The sequence below is a fragment of the Vanellus vanellus genome, assembly GCF_965231255.1.
Source record: "Vanellus vanellus genome assembly, chromosome: 1".
Lineage (NCBI taxonomy): Eukaryota > Metazoa > Chordata > Aves > Charadriiformes > Charadriidae > Vanellus > Vanellus vanellus.
In genome coordinates this window covers 115677152-115696836 of record NC_138905.1, presented here as the reverse complement: position 1 = coordinate 115696836, position 19685 = coordinate 115677152, and the positions used below count along the sequence as shown (strand labels likewise).

Sequence of the window (19685 nt, the reverse complement as noted above, 5' to 3'; positions counted from 1 at the left end):
TGCATTGCTGATGTTGACTTTTGGGGTTTGGTTTTTTTTTAGCATTTCTGATTTCTTACTTGTTGGGACATTCCAGGGACCCTGATTCTTTCTTTTTTATTTAAAGGGGAGGGAGAGAAATGGAGAAACAGGTAACTTCTTGTGCTTATAGAGTTTCTGAATAAAATATTCTCTCATGTTATCCTGAAATCATTTCACGGCTGACACATTCTTAAAATTTTCTTCATTTAGTGATGATAAGGTAGTAGAAGAACAAGCAGAGGAAGATGAGGAGCTAACTGTTGTGGAAGATGAAGATGCTGACGACGACGATGATGATGGTGATGAAATTGAAGAAGAGACAGAGGAAGAGTATGAGGAAGCAACTGAAAGAACTACCAGTATTGCAACTACTACCACCACAACTACAGAGTCTGTGGAAGAGGTTGTCAGAGGTAAATTCATGGGCGTTTAGCTTGGGGCTGGAAAACTGATCCTGCTGCTTTGCATGTTTGCCCTTTACGACAAAAAAATGTTCCAAACAGCAAAATATCCTAAGTTGCAGCATTGTTATGTTTTGGCTTCTGTAATTTGCACGTTGAATCCCCTCCCCTTTCCCATTACAAATACTCGTTGGAGGTATCTGTCAATGAAGTGTGGTCATTGTGTATGATGTGGATGGAAGCAGAAAGGTTGGTTTTATTTTAAAGTAACATCAAATAAAATCTGACTGCCATATGTAGCAAATAACACAGGAGAGGTATGTGTGTGGGTTGTGATGCGCATGTGTTGCAGAAGGATAGGGAGTGTCAATTCCAAGCAGGAGCTAACACTAGCTGGTTTGGTCTCTTACATTAGCAGCAGTGATTAGTCATTGTGTGATTTCTGTTAGATACCTGTTTCAAATATTTCTCCATGAACTAGTAATTCAGTAAAAACAGGTGAATTTAGAAATAACTGTGCAGAAAAGCAAACCGAACTAATGAGGATTGGGGTGGGGGGAATAGGAATGCATTGCCCAAAAAAGAAAACATGGAGTGAGAAAGAACTCCTCACTTCTAAAATTTGGTTTTATGATTCTTTGTAGTTATTACCATAACTGCATTTTAAGCTTTAAATTTTACCCTAATCTATGGACAACATAGCAACATAAAAACTTCAAATGCCACATTTCTCCTATTATACATATTTGAATGAATTATCCTTATATTTCTTTTTTTAATAAATACAATTCCATATGCTGTAAATATCTTAAAGATAGATGCCGATTTTTCTGCAGTGCTTACGTCTTTACCAGTAAGTGCTGGAGATGGTGGCAGAAAATGAGATTAAAGGCTACAGTTGAAAAGAAAGGAGGTGGGACTTGCAGTAGGCAGAGGCAAAATGGCAGTGATTGGGGCGGTTGTGAAATGAGGCAGAAGACATCTGGCCTGGTTCCTTTCCCGTCTCCTTGGTCTCCCGCTCTGTGCCCCTACGCATGCTTGGGACTGAAGTGCCAGCAGAGTCCCCCGTTTTGCATGTGACAGCATCCTTTCCTCCTGAACCGCGGTGCTGCTGTTTGGCAGAACAGGTAGGGAGCAGAGGGCTTTTCGGGAAAGGAAAGCAGAGTTACTTCTTTTAGGTTTTTCTGTTTGGTCTACGTCCAGGTAAGCTCGCTAATCAAAAGTGCTAATGCTTCGCTGAAATCACTTACTTGCAAATGTTTCTTTCTAAGGCTGGCAACGCAATCTGGTGCGTTTCTGTCTTATATAACTGCATTGAGTGTTTTGCTCAGTTATTGGAGAGCCAGTTCAGCGAGGAGGGGGCGGGAGGAGATTATGTTTAAATCTTTAAACCAATTAAATGTATTTCCATATGTGAGCTTTCACCACCTGGGGATAAAACACCCTGTTCTCACTGGTAAATGAATACTGAGAGAGAAAAGGGGAGAGAAAAAAAAAAAAAAGTACACTTGACTTTAATGGGATTTTGGATGATTAGAAATGAGGACAAATTAGGTAGAACGTGCTTTACTGAGGTTGACATTTCAAAGCGGTTAAGATGTTTAGCCTTCAGGAAAGTAGCGTGTAATAACATGAATGTAAAATACAAAAGAGATGAGGCGAACTATTGAAGCCACCTTTTAAAAATCCTTTAGAAATGTATACACTTGCTAGCCAATAATGAAACGCTATCGTCCTGTTTTTCTCAGGTCTAAAATTTGCCACCTTGGGTGACTGTGAGTGAAATATGTGTTGCTGCAGGTGAGGTGGGAGCAATCTGTTACCAATACAAGTTTAAGCGCAGTTCTCCCAAAGCCCTTTGGGCTTTCTGACCTCCAGCCCTCCTGGGGCACGGAAGGTGCAGAGACTGTCCCTGACTGTGCATACCTGGTATCTGACAGAGCTGTACTATGCAAAATGCTTGGTAGAAATGTAAATGTAGAAGTGTACAAGAACTTATAGCCTTGGCCCTTGCTTCTGCTTGCCTTGCTTCACTCGAGAGAAAGCTTCCTGCAGGGCCCCTGTCCTCCTTGATGCAGCCAGAAGATCCAGCATAGGACCTTCTGTGGTGAGCATCTCCTGCTGTCTTACTGTTGCAAACAGAAAAGTTTGTTGCTGTCAGTGCAAATGAAAGAGGCAGAGGTACCTTGTAGACAATGTATGCGTTAAGAAGCGGTCCATCCTGCGGAGGTACCTTGAAAGTCTTTCCAGGTGGGGTTAAGTGTCAGAGCTTTGTTCTCATGGGTGTGAGCTTTGTTCAAGCTACTTCTCCCAAGAGTTACTCAGTGCAGTTCATAAAGCATATCCTAGGATGCTCTTCACAGAAACTTTACAGCCAGTTTTATGTGTGCTCTATGAAGCTATAACTAATATTATGTCATTAGCATAGAGAGCAGAGAGTGGGTTTGTCCAATTTGAGAGGAGTTGCTTTTCATATGTGAAATCAACAAAGAGCAACTGTTCTAAAACCATAAATTAGGATCTAATTGTGGGCTGGTACTGAGCCCTTTCTACCCCAAATCAATAGAATGATTGCCGTCAACCATAAATAATTGAAAAGCAAAAATGTAATGTCATACTTTAAAGACATTTGAGCTATTGTAGAATCAATTTGTCAGGCAATTTTATTTCTATGCATATTTTAATGAATCGTGATCAAAATAGCAATAGCAGAACTACTTGCAAACTTATTTCCAGTGAAAAGCAAGTTAGTCTTGCCTGGAGAATGGGAGAGATCATTAGCAGGAGAACAGTCTTTTCAGCAAGTTTCTACAGCAACCATATTTTTATAAGCTATAGTGTTTATTCAGAAATGTGAATCAATTTTTACTAGCACGATATGCGCCAATATTCACTTTCCTGCCCTTTGTGAAGGACCATCTCTACTCTCAGTTCATATGGGGTAGGGAAGCAGACCCAGTTTAAACTTTCAAATATGCTCTTGCTGGAGTTCAGATGTTGAATCCAGCCGATTGTGGGTCTGAGGTTGCAGGGATCCAAAGAGTGAAATTAATGTCATGTCAACATTTTTCACCTTCGATCACTGGGAGATGCTATCACTGAATTGGTGCTGGAAGAAAGCGTGGCTCATTTGTGAAGCCCTGCAGGAAAACTGTGGCTCTTGACTTTTGTCTCTATATGGAGCAGGGGAGGTGACTCTCTGCTGGCCAGGATTTAAGGTAGGGAGCAGTTTGTTTTCTGCTGTCATTATCACAGCATCACGGGTGTTGCAGAGCTGCTCCCGAGGCATCCGTGCTCCAGGTGATTCTTCCAGCATGTGACCAAAGCAAGCAGGAGCACTGCTCTCCCGGTCATGTGCAATTGTTTGTGACTTCGTTTCTGCTGTCCTTCAGCACAGTAGGTGACAAGAAAGAGCAGTCTCTCTTGGCGTACAACAAAGAATAAGCAATTTCGGCTTAGTGATTCCTGTCAACATAGCAGTCAATCAGGTCTCGTTTAAAGGAGAGCAGCTGGGTCAGCACAGCAGCCTGGCAGAAAACACTTGGCAGCTTCTTCGCATACCTATCAGCAGATGCGAGGGATTCAGCAGCATAAGCTTGACCTGCCTCATCTAGCGTATAATGTTGCCCTTTAGCAATTGGTTTTGCTTTCCCTAATTCAGCTGGATTTCTTTAAACAGTTAGGAAAGAATTTAAGCAGTGCTGCCTGACGTGACATTTTAACTATGTTTACAATCTGGAGTTGCAAGCGAGAGACCATATGCTGGTTTCCTAGTAAGAGAAAAGTAGCTTGATGTTTATATGGTAGCTCTTAGCTTTATCGATCGAGCATGGTTTTTTTTTTTTTGTTTTCTGAAGACTTACGTCTAAAAGACTTTAAATTCATGCAGTGACAGCTGCCATCTATTCTAAGAAAAAGGTAGGCTATGCCTGATTACTAGACCTACCAGCTGTAAATTTTGGAATGATGTTAGTAGCATATATTAAATTAATTGGTCTTTTTTCACCCTCAATATCTTTGTCCCACTTTCTTCTTTGAAAGTTTATTATTTTTCTTTTAAAGTAGTAGTTCCTTGTTCTTCTTCATTTGCTTCAAGACTATACAGTATGCTTTAGTTGGAAAGTGATAATGTGTAGTTGTATTCCCTACTACGGAAACATCGATACATTGCAATATGAATAGTACACGTTATGATAACTCTACTGTTTTTTTTATTACGAGATCTTCATTAAGAATGACAATATCTAGCATATGGGCAAGAGCTGATAAAATTAACCTAATAGATTTGCATTAAAATAACTGATAGCTTTTAATTAGACATTAAAATTTAAAGCACAGCTATTCCACCATCATATAATACTTCAAGATATGTCACAATTAGAAGAAGTCTTTCTCATGATCTAGTAATCTTGTTGACAGAAAAGCAATATACTATTGCCATTTGGGGTCAAGGGCAAAAGTACTGAAATAGTAAACACAGTGATAGTTTTGTTTCACATAAAGTTGCAGGGTGGAGAGTGGTTTCATTTGAAATATATCCTGCCAGAAGAAATCCCCCAAGAATCTGTTTCCCTAGAGAAAATGTGATTTTACTATATTGAAGCAATAATGAATTGAATATTTATGTAAAAAAAAAAAAAACTGCAGTGCACTTTGGGGCTAATCCTTATATTCACTGTCTTGCCATGTTAGCATAATCATGATGTTATTTGGCAACTATACCTTTTTTTTGAATATACATAAATTAATGACATTTTATTGACCTACATTTAAAATCAAGCTGGGGTTTTTGTTTCGGTTCTGGCCATCTGTAGTTAACTATATGGTACCTTCGTTCAAAATGTAATTGTGTTGTGCGTAAGTAAACAGAAAAAGTGTTTTCACATATTTGTTCCACTTCAGAATTGTAAGGCTTTGTATTCTAGCCAAGTATACAATTACTTTTTTTTTTTTGTATTCCAAATATCCCCCTCCAGTAGTTTAAGAATAAACATTAAAGATAGAAATTCAATCTTAATTGCGCAGGATGGAAATTACAATTTTAGGGTATTTAACAGTTTTAGAAGAGCTATTCTTCAGTATTGCATTTAGAGCTCATCATTTTGCTTTATTCTTTTAACTTTCTCTGTAGAAAGTGTTTTAGCAATTGTGTAGTTTGTACACCAGCTTTATTCCTACAGTATGTGCCAGCTTCACAGCTGTCTCCTCCTAATTCCAAAAAATCTCTTCTGAAATTAGCTTTTGTCTTTGAATAACCAAGCTAAAATTTGGCCGGCTTTTCTAACCATATATTCAGAATGAGGAAGTTTCATTTCAATGAAATTATCTTTAAATATCCCCTTTTGATTAATTCATTGAGCAAAACAGTATTGTGCCTTTTGGGGACGCAAACGGTGTTACTAAAAGACAAACAGAGTGCATTTACTTTTTAACTTGTCTAATTTTTCTCAGCTAGTTAAAAAATGGAGGCTAATATAGATACACGTGCGTTAATATCCTCAAACTGCAGCTGTCAGTTCCTGAAAACCCAGAAGCCAAAATTACACCAGCTGTATTATTATATATACTAGCACATAACTAAGAGGAACATATACCTCATGATATGTATTTGAGAGGTTTATTCCTTTGGCCTCTCTTGCATTAATGGATTGCTCTGTTCTTTAATGAAATACAAATGGTAAAATACAAGATTGTCATCCCGTATATTTAGGCAGCTAAATGCAGTACTTGTTAGAGTCCAGCATGATTATGATACCCAGTTTGAACTGACAGCAACATAGACAAAGCAAACACATACTAGTGCTAGCGAGTTGGTTCATAATGCCGGTAAGATTTATTTGTATATGCGTGACAATATCAACTTCAAACTTGAAGGGCTGATAGTATAGAAAGAATCATAAATACATTATGTTTTCCATTACCAGCGCTAAATTAAAGAACTTGTGATATTTGTAAGACAACATGATGGTATCTTTATAATAATTAAGGTAAAGAAGTTTTTCAGAGGTGTAAACTAAACATAGGACCTAACTTCCAAGACAGGTTGGAAACGGTAGTGTAAATCCTCCTGTTTGTCCTTTTGCTTTTTTTCTTAAATTCTCTTCAAATGTAATTTCTGGTTTAACGTTTGGAACTGACTGTGCCAGCATTTCAGTGACCTTAGTTCTTATGATCATGTAAATAAATTCAAATCCAGAAGAAAATCCTGAGTAACCTTGATGTTTACAGCGATAGAAGTATGTAAATGTAGCTTTAATCATCCCCCTCAGCCCCCCAAATTTAAATTTTATTTTGGATTCCTCAATTGAAAATGTTGGTTTTCATAAAGTAACTGTTAGTCCCATGTGGAAAAAAAAGCATGGAGTTGAGATTTTGAAATAAAGCAATTATAATTTCACTTTGGTTTAAAATCAGTTTTCTTCAAGGAACAGAAACAATTTATATGGTAATGAAAAATTTTAAAATGTCATTCAGAACTACATTCTATATTTCTCTCTCTAAAAACTGATCATCAAAAGTATCTAAAATGTTTGCACATAAATTCTAATTAGCTATGCTAAGAGCATTTTGGTAATTGAGTTTTTGTGGAAGTACCTTGTGTAAATCCACTATAAATCAATGTCCACATACTTGAAAATTGTATGTTTCCTAGGATGCTGAAGCCTGTGCTTTTCAAAGGAAAAATAACATAGTCGGTACCGATGTTAGTGTAACTAATTTGTTTTCAGTATACTTTAACTATTAATTTAGAAGCAAATCAAAAAACTTTGCCACAGCACTGTCCTTCAAGGAATGACTTACCTCCTTGGTTAGAAACAAGTCTTTTTGCATCAAGAGCCTGGAATAACTGTAAGAAGGTTCTGATGAAGAAAGTTGAATTATATTTTACTGATTATCTCAGAAATAATTTGCTAAATATAATGTTTCAGAGAAGGAAGGTATTGGCAACTGTAATCTTTGGTTTAAGGCACAGAGAAGATGAGAGAAATTTTACTATTGAAGGATGGTGTGAAAACTCTAAGCATCTGAAAACTGTGTTAGAATTTAGACCACTTGTGGCAAAGGCTTGTCCTCTTTAATTTTATCCAGTGTCGTGGAGCCAAAGGCAAAAAAACATCTTTGGTGGAAGAAGACTGAGCAAGGTCTTAAACAAAGCAAAGCTCACTGACAATACTGTATTTGATACAAATTATTTGTGATATCAAATAAAATTGAATTATACAGTGGCAAAAAGTAGCTCATCTTCTAATCAGTTTTCAGCAACAAGATTAATATATGAAGCAAAGACAGCTCTTAATTTTTTGATAAATCATTTAGCAGTGTATGCTGCCTGCCTGCTGCTAATATCTGTGAAAATACCATGGCTCATCCATCATAGGCATTAATTGCTACACTGGGTAGCAGCAGAAGGGGAAACAGTATTTGGATTAATAGCCCAAGGGAAACCTCTTGAATTTCCCACTTCTGTACTTCATTTCGCCACCTTCTCAGTTGTGGCGGTACAGCTCAGGATCAAATGTTGTGGCTTCTTTATATGAAGACAAATGATTGGAATATGGAGAGGCATGAGAGGAGCAACTGGCCCACCAATAGGAGCAATGGGACCATTTTCCAGGCATTGAAGCTGGTTTAAAAATGTACATTTGCCCCAAAGTAGGGGTGAAGGAATGCTACTCTGAGCCCTCCACAGAGAACAGGTGGTGGTGGATCACAGAATCGCAGAATGGTCAGGATTGGAAGGGACCTCTGGAGATTATCTAGTCCAACCCCCCTGCCAGAGCAGGGTCGCCTACAGCAGGTTGCACAGGACGGTGTCCAGGCAGGTTTTGAAAGTCTCCAGATTGGGAGGCTCCACAGCCTCTCTGGGCAGCTTGTTCCAGTGCTCTGCCACCCTCAAAGGAAAGAAGTTCCTCCTCAGGTTAAGATGGAACTTCCTATATTCAAGTTTGTGCCTGTTACCTCTTGTCCTATCACTGGGCTCTACTGAAGAAAGACTGTTCCCATCCCCCTGGCACCCTCTCTTTAAGTATTTGTAAGCATTGATAAGATCCCCCCCTCAATCTTCTTTTCTCTAGACTAAAAAGACCCAAGTCCCTCAGTGGCATCACTGGGAAAGGGTTGACAGCAGCAAGAAGTTTCCTAGACTGCACCATCAAGAGGCTTCCCTCAAACAGAGCAATCATAAGACAGTAACCCAGAGCACTTTTCCCCTCTCTTGTTTATCTTCATTTAGGTCATAAACTGTTTGCACAACAGACCGTTTCTCTCTGCAATGAAATAATTACCATTTAGGTCTCACCACAGAATCACAAAACGGTCAGGGTTGGAAGGGACCTCTGGAGATCATCTAGTCCAAACCCCTGCCAGAGCAGGGTCACCTACAGCAGGTTGCACAGGACGGCGTCCAGGTGGGTTCTGAATGTCTCCAGAGTGGAATACTCCACCGCCTCTCTGGGCAGCCTGTGCCAGTGCCAGCAGCAGTACAGTCAGCTGTGCCGGCGGGAGGGAAGGATGCCCCTCCAGTGCCCAGCAGTGTCACCACCAGCCTAGCGGGAGATGACAGGTCAGGCAGGAGGCAGGTCCCTGGCCACAACACTGGGCTGCAGTGCTTTTAATGCCCAGCCCTTTTTAACGTGAGGTTTCCTGAATGCTTGTCCAAGCACATCTTCATGTGTATGAATGGCTTTCGTTTCCAAAGAGCCAATTCCTTGTTATCATTGGCATTAGTTATTTGATGGACAATTACTGTCACTTTTACATGTTATTTGCACATGCAAAAATGTCTCTGCTGCTGTTTCTGTGAAAGAGGTACCCACAGGAAATTTCAGATTAGATCTGTGAACTGTTCCTATCCTGATAACAACATTTAACAGTGCCGAATGAAATAAATCAGACTTTGTAGCAAAACTAGTATTTTGAGGGGAACCTAGAAGGCACTTATTGTGTGGGTTAGCCCGTCGTCAGCATTGACTAAGAAAGACTGAGTTGTTGAGACCTTTGTGGTTTTTGAAATGACATTTCCTGTCAGCAAAAATTCTCTTGATTATACCTGTCTCTTTAATGTCAAGAGTCACTATTCATTTTTAATTGACATGTGGCAGCTCTTTCAAGGCTGTGCAAAGTTAGCTTTGTGTGAAGATTTGACTGTATAATTGGATGGTGGGGCTAGATTTTATTTTAAAGTAGATCAGAAGAATCACTTGTATACTAAATGTGCTATATAATTAATCATGTGGTAGTATCCAATTAATTGTAATTAATGTGTTTTACAATTAAATACACTTTGTTTTTTCTTTGAGTAAAAAAACCTCATATTCCTTCACCCCCTGTTATTCCTTTCCCCCTAATTGCTTGGTACAGAGCTGCGACATTTGTAGCACATTCCTTGATTGCCTAAGTGGATCTGTTTCTCTTAGACCAAAGGGATGCTCCCTAAAATTGATTCCTGACGTTATTTACAGGTACTATATGTGAATATATTAAACACATGTAAAATTATGCCTAAATTATATCTTTAAGGCAATGTAGATAGACACTGACTACCAAGGACAATTGAATATAAAATCTATTTATAAGTAGCGGTGCTGCCGGGGAGAGTGAAGCGATGGGTCGGGACAGAGTCTGAAAGGCGGGATTCTTCGTAGGCAGCATCTAAGAGGTGATGAGCGTAAGGGGGATTTTCAGTGCTAACGCACAGATATTTCTTCATACCTTTCAACCCTTAGGGATGTGCCTGCCACAAAATTCAAATATATGCAGAGAATTTAGAAGCCTCTAGTTGAATGTACCAGTTTGTCTGCCGATGCAGTGTGTGGGATGAAAGCAAATGAGGGGGCGTATTGGTGTTTAATGTTATGTAGATTGGAAACGACTTATGCAGCACATTGAAAGATAAACCTGGTTTTGTCTGTTTGGAACATTATTGGTAAAGGGCTATACGTTGACATGTGTAATTGGCTGAATTCCAAATTGCGGGCAGGATTTGCTGTGTTTTCCTTTAATTTGTGCGGTTTGGTTCTTCCCTCAGGTTTTCATGTGTTGCAGGATGTAGGCAGAGACTGTGTCAGCTCACAGTGAACACAAACACAAACTGTTTTAATTTTTTCCTGTATATATTCACTGGGGATGAGATTTCCTCCCATGGATGGGATAAAGCTATGGCAGTAATTTTATATATGTGAGCCCTCGAACTATGAATTATAAACCCTGTGCCAGGCAGCTTGCAGGAGGGAGTTTCTTTGGCAGTGACTATATATAAATAGGCGTCCAAAGAGAATTTGTTTTCCCCTGTAACTCATAAATATTTTTATTGTTTTTTCTTTTGTATAACCTAGGAAACCTTCTTAGTTGAGGGGGATGTATAGCTAAAAAACAGCCAGAAAAAAAGTGGCACCTTCTGCTTTCCAGATGTTCCCCTTTCACACAGGTGCCGAGAAGCTGCTCGGGCAGGAGTCTTCTGGGGACCATCAGCAGGTCCCGCGAGCAGGAGCTTGGCGGGGGTGGTGTAGTTGTACCCGTCTGGCCTGGAAGCAGACAAAACTTCACGCTTGTACCATTGCCACCATGCTGGAGCTTGTTTCAGAGCAACACCTCTCGGTGTGTGTGGATAAATTAGCTGCAGAAATAAAAGTATAGGCAGGCTAAGGAGACTTAGTGGCACGAATCTGAGTCAGTTCAAAATTTACCTTCATCTTCTATGGGGTGGTTTTCCTGGGAGGGGTTTCCCGTTCCTCGAAACGCCTCCTTGGTGCGTCTCCTTCCTCGCTTGCGTGCGTGGACATTGAGAGGCACCTAGTTAAGAAACCAAGACGGTACCATTTACATGCTAAATGTGGTTCCTCCGGGTCTCCTGTGACTAGAGGTGTGCTCTGAGCAAGCCGAGACTGGTCCCTGCCGCGCGATGATCTCCCGCTGGTACTTTGACGTGGCCGAAGGAAAGTGCGCGCCCTTCTTTTACGGCGGCTGCGGCGGGAACCGGAACAACTTTGACTCGGAGGAGTACTGCATGGCGGTCTGTGGCAGCGTCAGTAAGTGCCCCTCCACGCCTCCCTCGCTCCCGCCGCTCGGCAGCGGGCCTGGACTCACACTAACCCCCGGCCGCGGTCTGTCCAACGCCTCTGCTCACCGCTAGATCCTCACTAGCCCCTCGCTAACCCGGCATGGTAGTGGGTGACTTCTTGGTGCTGTAGGTGGGGGGGTCTGCAAGTAGGTAGCCGGAAGTCTAACCCTTCTTTAGGCCACGCCTTCGCGCTCACCTTCTCTTAATTTTCTGTCAAAGCGTACTGACATTTTGGGTGTCTCTGTGTGTGCGCGTGCAGTGCACGTGCAGGGAAAAAACACAAACTTTAGGGAAGCCTCAGGTAAGTTTGAAAATAGCTCATTGTTTGTTTGTACAGTGTATCTTCATGTATTATTGCTGACCTTTTTAAATCAAAGCAATGGAAGCTTCTTAATATTGGAATATTTATTTTCAGCCTCAGAAGAACTGATTCTGTTTGTTTGTTTGGTTTTAGTTTGATTGAACACTTTGTGTGTGTGTTTGCAATGAAAGGGGGAGAAACGGCAATTGATTTTTTGGTTTCCCTGAGGGCTGCGATGCACATGGATGCGAATCACCTCTTACTTTGTTTAACACAGTGGTTATTTTAATGATCATTTTCCATGAAGAAAGAGTGTTCACACTGTGATTTTAGTTTGAGAAGGATGTCCTTTTCCATCACAAGGTATTGACTCAGATGCTGGATTTATCAGCTGTGTTATGGTTGAGGAACTGGTGATACGCTCACCTCCCATCTGCCTTGCCTCCACGTACTCTGCGGAGAGTATTGGTTGCCATTTACGTCTGAAACATTATGGAGTGAGTATGTATCTCGCTGTCCCGCCTGCTTACAGGGCATGGAGGAGCAGAACAGAAGCAGCACATTCAGGCTGCTTTTAGTAATAGATTTTCTAAACTGCATCTCAGAATATTTGCAATAAGTAGAAGGCTTAAAAATGCACACAGATGTCAAGGTGTACTATGTGTGTCATGGAGCAGAAGAGCTGTCCTGTATTTTATTGAAGCGGGAGCAAGAGCAGTTGTGGAGCAGGATTGCTGCTCTGGTGCTCCAGCTGCATTTCATCTGAGCATCTCCTAGAGCTGTTCTTGGCAAAACTCCATGGAGGGATGTGGAGAAGACTACCGCAAGGCCAGTGAGAAGGACACCTCTTGGACAGCAGTCAGCTTCTGCAACAAGACAGTTGTTCTCTCTCTTCACTACATCTTCTATGCAGTAGATTGGAGTGAGGTCTATAATATATTTGCTGAAAGAATGACATTTTGAACCATTAAGTTCTGTCTTAGGTAAGATGTTTCTAGAGATGCACAACATGGTTTGTCTCTGATTGCATGCCCTATGACAGCCAAGAGAAACTGGGACTTTGTAATCAGTTAAATTAGAAGAGTAGTAGGAAAAAAAAGAGAATTTTAAAGAAGAGATTTATGCAATGAAAAATGCAGGGTATGTGATATTGAAGTGCAGTTCATATTGTAGACATGCGAAACGGAAAGAAAATTAAACTTGAAGATAGCTGGCTCATGCAGATTAGAGGCATAGGGGAAAAAAAAACCAACTCTGCAGTGAGAGAGATGTTGAACAATAACCTTAAAAAGCCACTTGAGCTTTTCTCAATTTAGTTTCAAGTAGCTGAGATGAGGCTATGTTTATTCTTTACTGTTATGGCCAACAGAGAATTTGTAAAGGGTGATTACCTTTTTCAGTCACACTTCGGTGAGTATCATACTTAAGTGGTGATTGGATCCCAGACAAGATGATGGCCATCAAAACTAATAGTGGAAAATACCTGAGAAACTGAATCTTCTGCTGCTTTGCATCTGGAAGTAATCCCAGTTCACAAGGGAAGAATGACAGGACTGAACATGATTTACCTGCACAGAGCTTTGGATACTTCAGGCTTTTGCCTTGGTGTATAAGAGGCAAGGGAAAGTCACTGACCTCTGATATTACACCTCTTGTGACAGTACCTGTTCCTTTCCTCAGAAATTGAAATAAAAAGGGCGGGGTGGGCTTCATCTTTCCCCTTCATGTCTGACAGTGACTGAATAGAAACTGTCTCTTGGCTTTTTGTGCTGTGCCATTTTATTTTTGAGGTCAGTAGAAGAGTTTCTGAAAGCTGCATACGCTGGTCCTTGTTGGAAAAAGTCATCTTTTTCACATATCTGATAGGGATTAAGAATTATTACTGCCTTTGTCAGCATTACTAAAAAATCTAGAATATTTCTGTGAACGCTGGAAAACAGCATAAATGAGGTCTTGTGGTAGGTCTTGACTCTTGCAAGATTGCAGTTTTGTTAAACATCCAGATTTACAGATTTGTTTTGGCTCCTGCCCTTCAAGTTGAGGCATATGGATGCATTTATTTCTCTGTCCAAATTCTGCAGTGGGACTGTGCAGACTCAGATATCTCCTGACATTGTGCATCTTGCGTACAGAGCTGTAGTTACTCACCCAGCACTTCGTATGTGAGAGTTTCATTTCTGGCTTTCATGGTGCTGCAAAATTATTACGCAGAGGGAATGGTGTTGCTGACTAAAAGAGCAGTCACATGACAAAAACAGACTTCACCAGAATTACTCTTACAGAGTAAAACTTGGAGCGATGAGACTCTGATTAGTCACATTGATAATGCAGTGGTGTTACTTTGCATATACAGGTTGTAGGTGAAATTATAGGACCGACTGCTTGTAATAGCAAGCCAGCAGTTTACTGTATTACACTTCCCAACAGTCTAGTGATCTTTTTGTGGGAAATGTTCTGCTACAAGGGGTGACCTCGACCACAATCTTAAAAAGAATATTATAGATTGAATTAAACTTGGAAATTAGATGGTCTTCCTTCTTCAAACTTGGCAGCAAAAGTTGTTCAGTCTGTGCTTGTGCTGTTTGGGAGGATAAATCATCTCTTCTAAAACTGGCATTTCTTACGCAGCATGTGAAATCAGAAACAACTTCTAAATTTGCTATATAGCATATCCATTGGGATATTCAGGTGAGGCCTGGCAATTCCTCTCTATCTTGTCAAAGTTAGTTATGGGTTTTTTTTTTCCCTAGGTTCAATTCAATAAAACAATGCCAGGACCATTACCATTTGTGTTCTTTTCATAGGTATCTCGCTATACTTTCGCATTCCCAATTTTGGGTTATTTTGTCTTTAAGGAAAATGGATTTAGGTTGAGTACTTGAACCGCATGGCTTCATTTGCACAACTGGCAGTGAGGAAAAATAGACCAGGTCTTGTCTTTTAAAGTTGATCTCACAGAGTACTTCTTCCTGATTCTCAAACAACATTTGAGTCTATGGGGTACACTTTCCAAGCTACTTGAGATGTCTTTTTGTTCGTGTATTTTCACGTTATGTCAAAGTGTTCCATACTCTGTTCCTTATACTTCTCATTTCCATTCCTAAAATACTTGGTATTCCTCTGGTTTTGTCTGCTGTTTCAGTATTGCCATACTGCTTCTCCTTATTCTTCATCATTTTGCTGAATAGAAATGGTCATGAAAATTATTACAAGTACTAAATACCATACATTTCAGCACCTAACTGAGATCTTGTCTTTGGAACTGTTCCAGTGTTGCTGAAAGAGGGTTTTTACGTGGTTATAGCAAACTTTGGATCAGACAAATGCCATCTCCACTCCAATCTCATGAAATAAAAGAAAAAAAACCCAACCCAAACAGTGGAGATTAGTTCCCATCTAGGCCACCCCTCTTCTGCCCTGCTTGGGTTTGGTTTTCCTCCCTGTGATCCTTAATCTTTCTGTTTGTTCTTTGCCCGTCCATGTCTCCCCCCATTCATGCTTATTTATTTATTCCATTCCATTCTTTATTCCTTTTCTCTCCAATGGTCACACTTTTGTTGCTTCCTTGTGTCCTACAAAAATCCAGTGAGCCTCTCTTGGCTGGGACACAAGATGGACACTAAAAGCATGGCTGTCCTTTGTGTAGGTGTAGTCTGTTTTGCAGGATAAACTAGGCTGATTTTACAGAGAAGAATATGAAACAGTGGTTTCTCTTGAATAGTGGGCAAAGGATGAAAGGGGGGGACGTGAGTTTATTTTTCTCATAACATGTTGAAATTGGACTGAACCAAAAGCTGAGGATGTTCTGTTGTCACAAATACTCATATGCTATGAATACTGAAAGTAGGAATACTGAACCCTAATATCCCACATATTGTCTACAGAAAAAAAATAATCGTGTTTTGTTCTGCTTCCTTGTTGAAGTCTCTTCACCTTGATCTGAAAAGGTAGGTCTGTCCTGTCGTGCAAGGCCTAAGACTCTGCACTGTCAACAAATTTGACTGATGCTCTGAGGCCTGACAAAAATGATTTGTCTGTTGGGTAGGAGCTACTGCTGTCAAATTTTTTCATTCATCACCCAGCTGCATGGGAATTGATATATAATTGCCCTAGAAGTAGAAGGCTTTAAGGAGCTTGTTACCAATTCCTTCAGCCTGTCAGACCACATCCTCACTCTCTATTGATTTTTAATAAGGATGTTCAACACTGTCTGCAGTTTCTATTCAATATAAGGACTCAAACTTCTGTGTGACTGGCCATAATGGCTCCTTTGAAGTCATTAGGATCTATCAGGCAGTTAATTCAGATTTAATGACCTCCGAATGGGTATGTATTGACAAGAATAAGCAGAAGATGATAAATTGCTGTTATCGAAGGAATTATTTCTGTCTTACTGTCGTACTAAAGAGTAATCTATTGTATGAATTTTTTCACTTCTCTTAATTGTTGCTTGTTAAGCATACTTAAAGCTATAGGAAATATATTTTTTAATAAGTACTATTTTGAAATTATGTTACTATTCAAGTCTTAGCTTGGGGACCAAAGGCGCTTCAAAGCTGGAAAAATTCTTTCTCTTAAATGTGCTTCATTTGTCAGCCAGTGCACAGGAGACAGCTCTCCCAGCAGCTCCTGCAGCCGCAGCGAGGCACGTTTAGAGCGGAGTGGAATTTGTGCCGCTGTGTTTTCAGTTGTTCTGCATCTAAAGCAGGAGTGAACTGTACTCTGGTGGCACAGTCAGACTTTGACAATTTTGACATATCGTTAAAATTACCTTTTGTAAAACGGGGGGGTGGTTTGTCATCGTACTGAATTCCTATGGCTAATGTCAGAGGGAACCAACAGGGTTCAGTGTTGTCAGTTGCCTCCTTCCTTGCATAAACCCTGAAAGGTAGTAATAAGTTTAAATGTCAACACACACGGTTTTATTTTTTATTGTTTTAGAGCACGATCACAGGTTTTAGGTGAATTTAGGTAGAATAGTATTTATTCTCTAGGCTAAATTTTGTAAACTTACAAGCTTGCTAAATCTTTTCCTGATTTTTAAGTGAGATACTTTATTTCAATTTCAAGTGGAGTATAAGAAAAGGGGCTCTGAAAGCTACCACTTCATAATATACACGGAATTTTACACCATCTTAAATATAGATTAAAATATCGTACACAAGACTAAATACAGAGGATCCATTTTTACTGCTTTTCATATAGGCTAGCTTCAGCTTGCTTGAGTTTTAGTATCAGTTTGTCCCTGTTAATTGATGGGATCAATCTTACCGTGTTCCCGGTTTCCCCTCTTAAGTGAGGGAAAAAATCGTGACCTCTAGCATTTTGCAGTGTCTAGTTTAATTTCTCTGCAGAGGTACTGAGAATAACAGTCGGTACAGCAAAGGACCATAAGATGATACTCCTGGTATCAGGAATTTGCTCTATCCCTGTGTTACGTTTGGGATCTTGACATCTCCCTAGTTAGCAGGAAGTAAAATGTTTTGGAAGCAAAACTTGCATGCCAACTTCCAGAGCGTGCCCAAGGTATTAAAGAAGCTGCAGTGCATTCCCATAAGCAGAATGGTAAAATATACGCCATTTTTAGTTAGGTAGCAGATTTTAATCCTTTGTCTTATTTCATTTGTACAGCTTCAGAGACTGCTTGAGCTTGAGTTCAGGCAGGAGGCTCAAAGATAGAAAGCAGACCACGTCTAGAGCACGTTCGTCTGGACTAGGGGATACTGCCCTTCTGCTGCTTGTAAGGTTTACAGGAGAGTTGCCAGGCCTCTATCTCTAAAAGCAGCAGAGCTTTCAAGTTGCTTCATGTCAGGATCAGGAATGCTTGCTTTTTTTTTGTTTGGGTTTTTTGTTGGTTTTTTTTTTTTTTTTTTTTTGACAATGCACTTAGTGCTGGAAAATATTCATCGCAGCAACTAGCTATAATACTGATTTGTCACAGCACTACAGGAGGTGTAATTTAAAACACAGAAGTCTAACGCTAACATTTCAAATCTAAAAATCTGCCTTTATAAGTAGTGATATTGCAAGGAAGCATTTCACATAAGTCCAAAGTCTCTTATTTGAATAAATAAAAACCACCAAGTTATTACAGATACACTAAGCCGGTCTCACTAGGCCAACCTTTTGCTTCATCACAAAGGCTCTTTATATTCAGTTGTCTTATTGCTTCCCAAATTAGCAGTAAAGGGGACATTATCTCTCAAAACTTTACTTAAAATGTGTCCCTCTTCCACCATCTCCAGCATGAATTGCCTGTACCTGCTGGGTTTTATTTTCTCTGGCATGAAAACTCAGCTAAATCATGTTTCTTGGTGAAGTTGAGGCCGATTTCGAATAGTGTAGATGAAATCTTAAGAAAAACATACTTTTGCCGTTATTCATTCATTGTGAGTGCTTGATACTTCTCATTCAGTGCCTAGGAGCTGTAAAGGGATGAATTCTAATATAATCTATTTAAATTAATTTTGACTACCACCTTTAGTGGATGCAAGTGCCTAATTTCTGTTTCTACAGTTTCTTCATCTATATAAATTTGCACTGTATTTCACCCTTGAACCACACGTGGAGCCAGCGTTGGACTGGGCCTTTTTAAAAAGCTATTGGGTAAAGTTTAGTATTCAAAAGGGAAATTATGCAAATGTTTTCATATACAAGAGTTAGACTACTGATAATTTCAAGCACTAAGAATTTTATTAATGTAGTGTATTATTGTAGACACTGGTTTTGCTGCAATTTGTTTTGTTGGGTCTAACCACAGTTGGGTTTTTTTACACTGTGAAACTTGATGACTCTCGTTTACAACCTTGGCAGAAGGCATGTTCAGGAGAATACTTCTGCTTGTATTTGTTCACAGCAAACTCATTTGATGTAGCAGGTGAAGAATTTAATAGTTTTTTTCTCCCTAATAAATATTTTAATTTATGGTGACAAATCAAAAGAGACTGACCTTGCAACAGAGTGTTGCAAAGACGGTTGAGGAAAGTTTGCTTTGAGGGACCTCCTCTCAAGCACGAAATGAATCGGAAAAACTCAGAGGGGGGTGATTGAGCAATTAATGGCCGAGATGAGCGTCGAATGGTTACGAGCAAGGCAAAAATTGAATTTATCAGGGCTGGTGAAAAAGAAGTTGCATTCATGAAGATGCAATGAAAGCATGGTTGCAGAGTTCTGGCTTTGCATGGATAGGAAATGTATCTTGAAGTTGTTACACAGAAAGATTCTATGAGGAAATTTAACTTAAACCTAGTTTAGGTGGCAGGTATCAACTTTAGATAAGGCAATAGATGAGGTTTAATATGGATACGTGTGGTGTTTGGTTTTTTTTTCTTGTCTCTCCAAAAAGTCTCTGTGAGGGATTTCACTAAACTCTCGTTCAAGCTGCCTATTGTTTTGATGCCATACCAACTCTTTAAATTATAACATATCAAAGGAAGATAGGATCAGTCTTTGCAGAGTGAAGTTCTAGAAGGAATGTAACTTTTAAACATGTGATTTCTCTATTGCAATACACTTAATTACATTTTCAGGCCAAGGTTGCTACATTGACCTGTAATTATTCTTTGAATACTAATGCAAGTTATGGAATATTACATAAACTATGCACAGGCTTTTATGACAAAGTAATTTAGCCTTGATGGGTCATAAAAGCAATGAGATAACCAAACTATTAAAAAAAGGAAAGCGCATCCCTCTGGAACACTGTGTTCCCTTTCATGTGTTAACTCTCTTCCGGTCACCTGTGCCTGGAATCTCTTTCAATTAAACTAGTAGACGTTTTTAAACCATGTGGTTTCTAATCGGCTTTAGGAACATTAATCTAATTTAACCAAATTTTGGAAGTGAAGAGGCATCTTGAAATGGAAGGTGGAGAAGTCAAGTCTCAGAACTGATGATTCTTTTT

General features: G+C 39.7%; 1 protein-coding gene across 2 annotated transcripts in view; it reads left to right on the top strand.

The window, feature by feature from the left end:
• LOC309680852 (amyloid-beta precursor protein) overlaps positions 1–19685 on the top strand; it is a 230914-nt gene that overhangs the window by 129533 nt on the left and 81696 nt on the right. Inside the window, exons 6-7 of one of the 2 annotated variants that reach the window (XM_082494602.1) lie at positions 232–434; positions 11282–11449. In XM_082494602.1, coding sequence (XP_082350728.1) covers positions 232–434; positions 11282–11449 — 371 coding nt within the window. The remainder of the gene's footprint in view (positions 1–231; positions 435–11281; positions 11450–19685) is intronic. The other variant, XM_082494603.1, reaches the window with a different exon arrangement.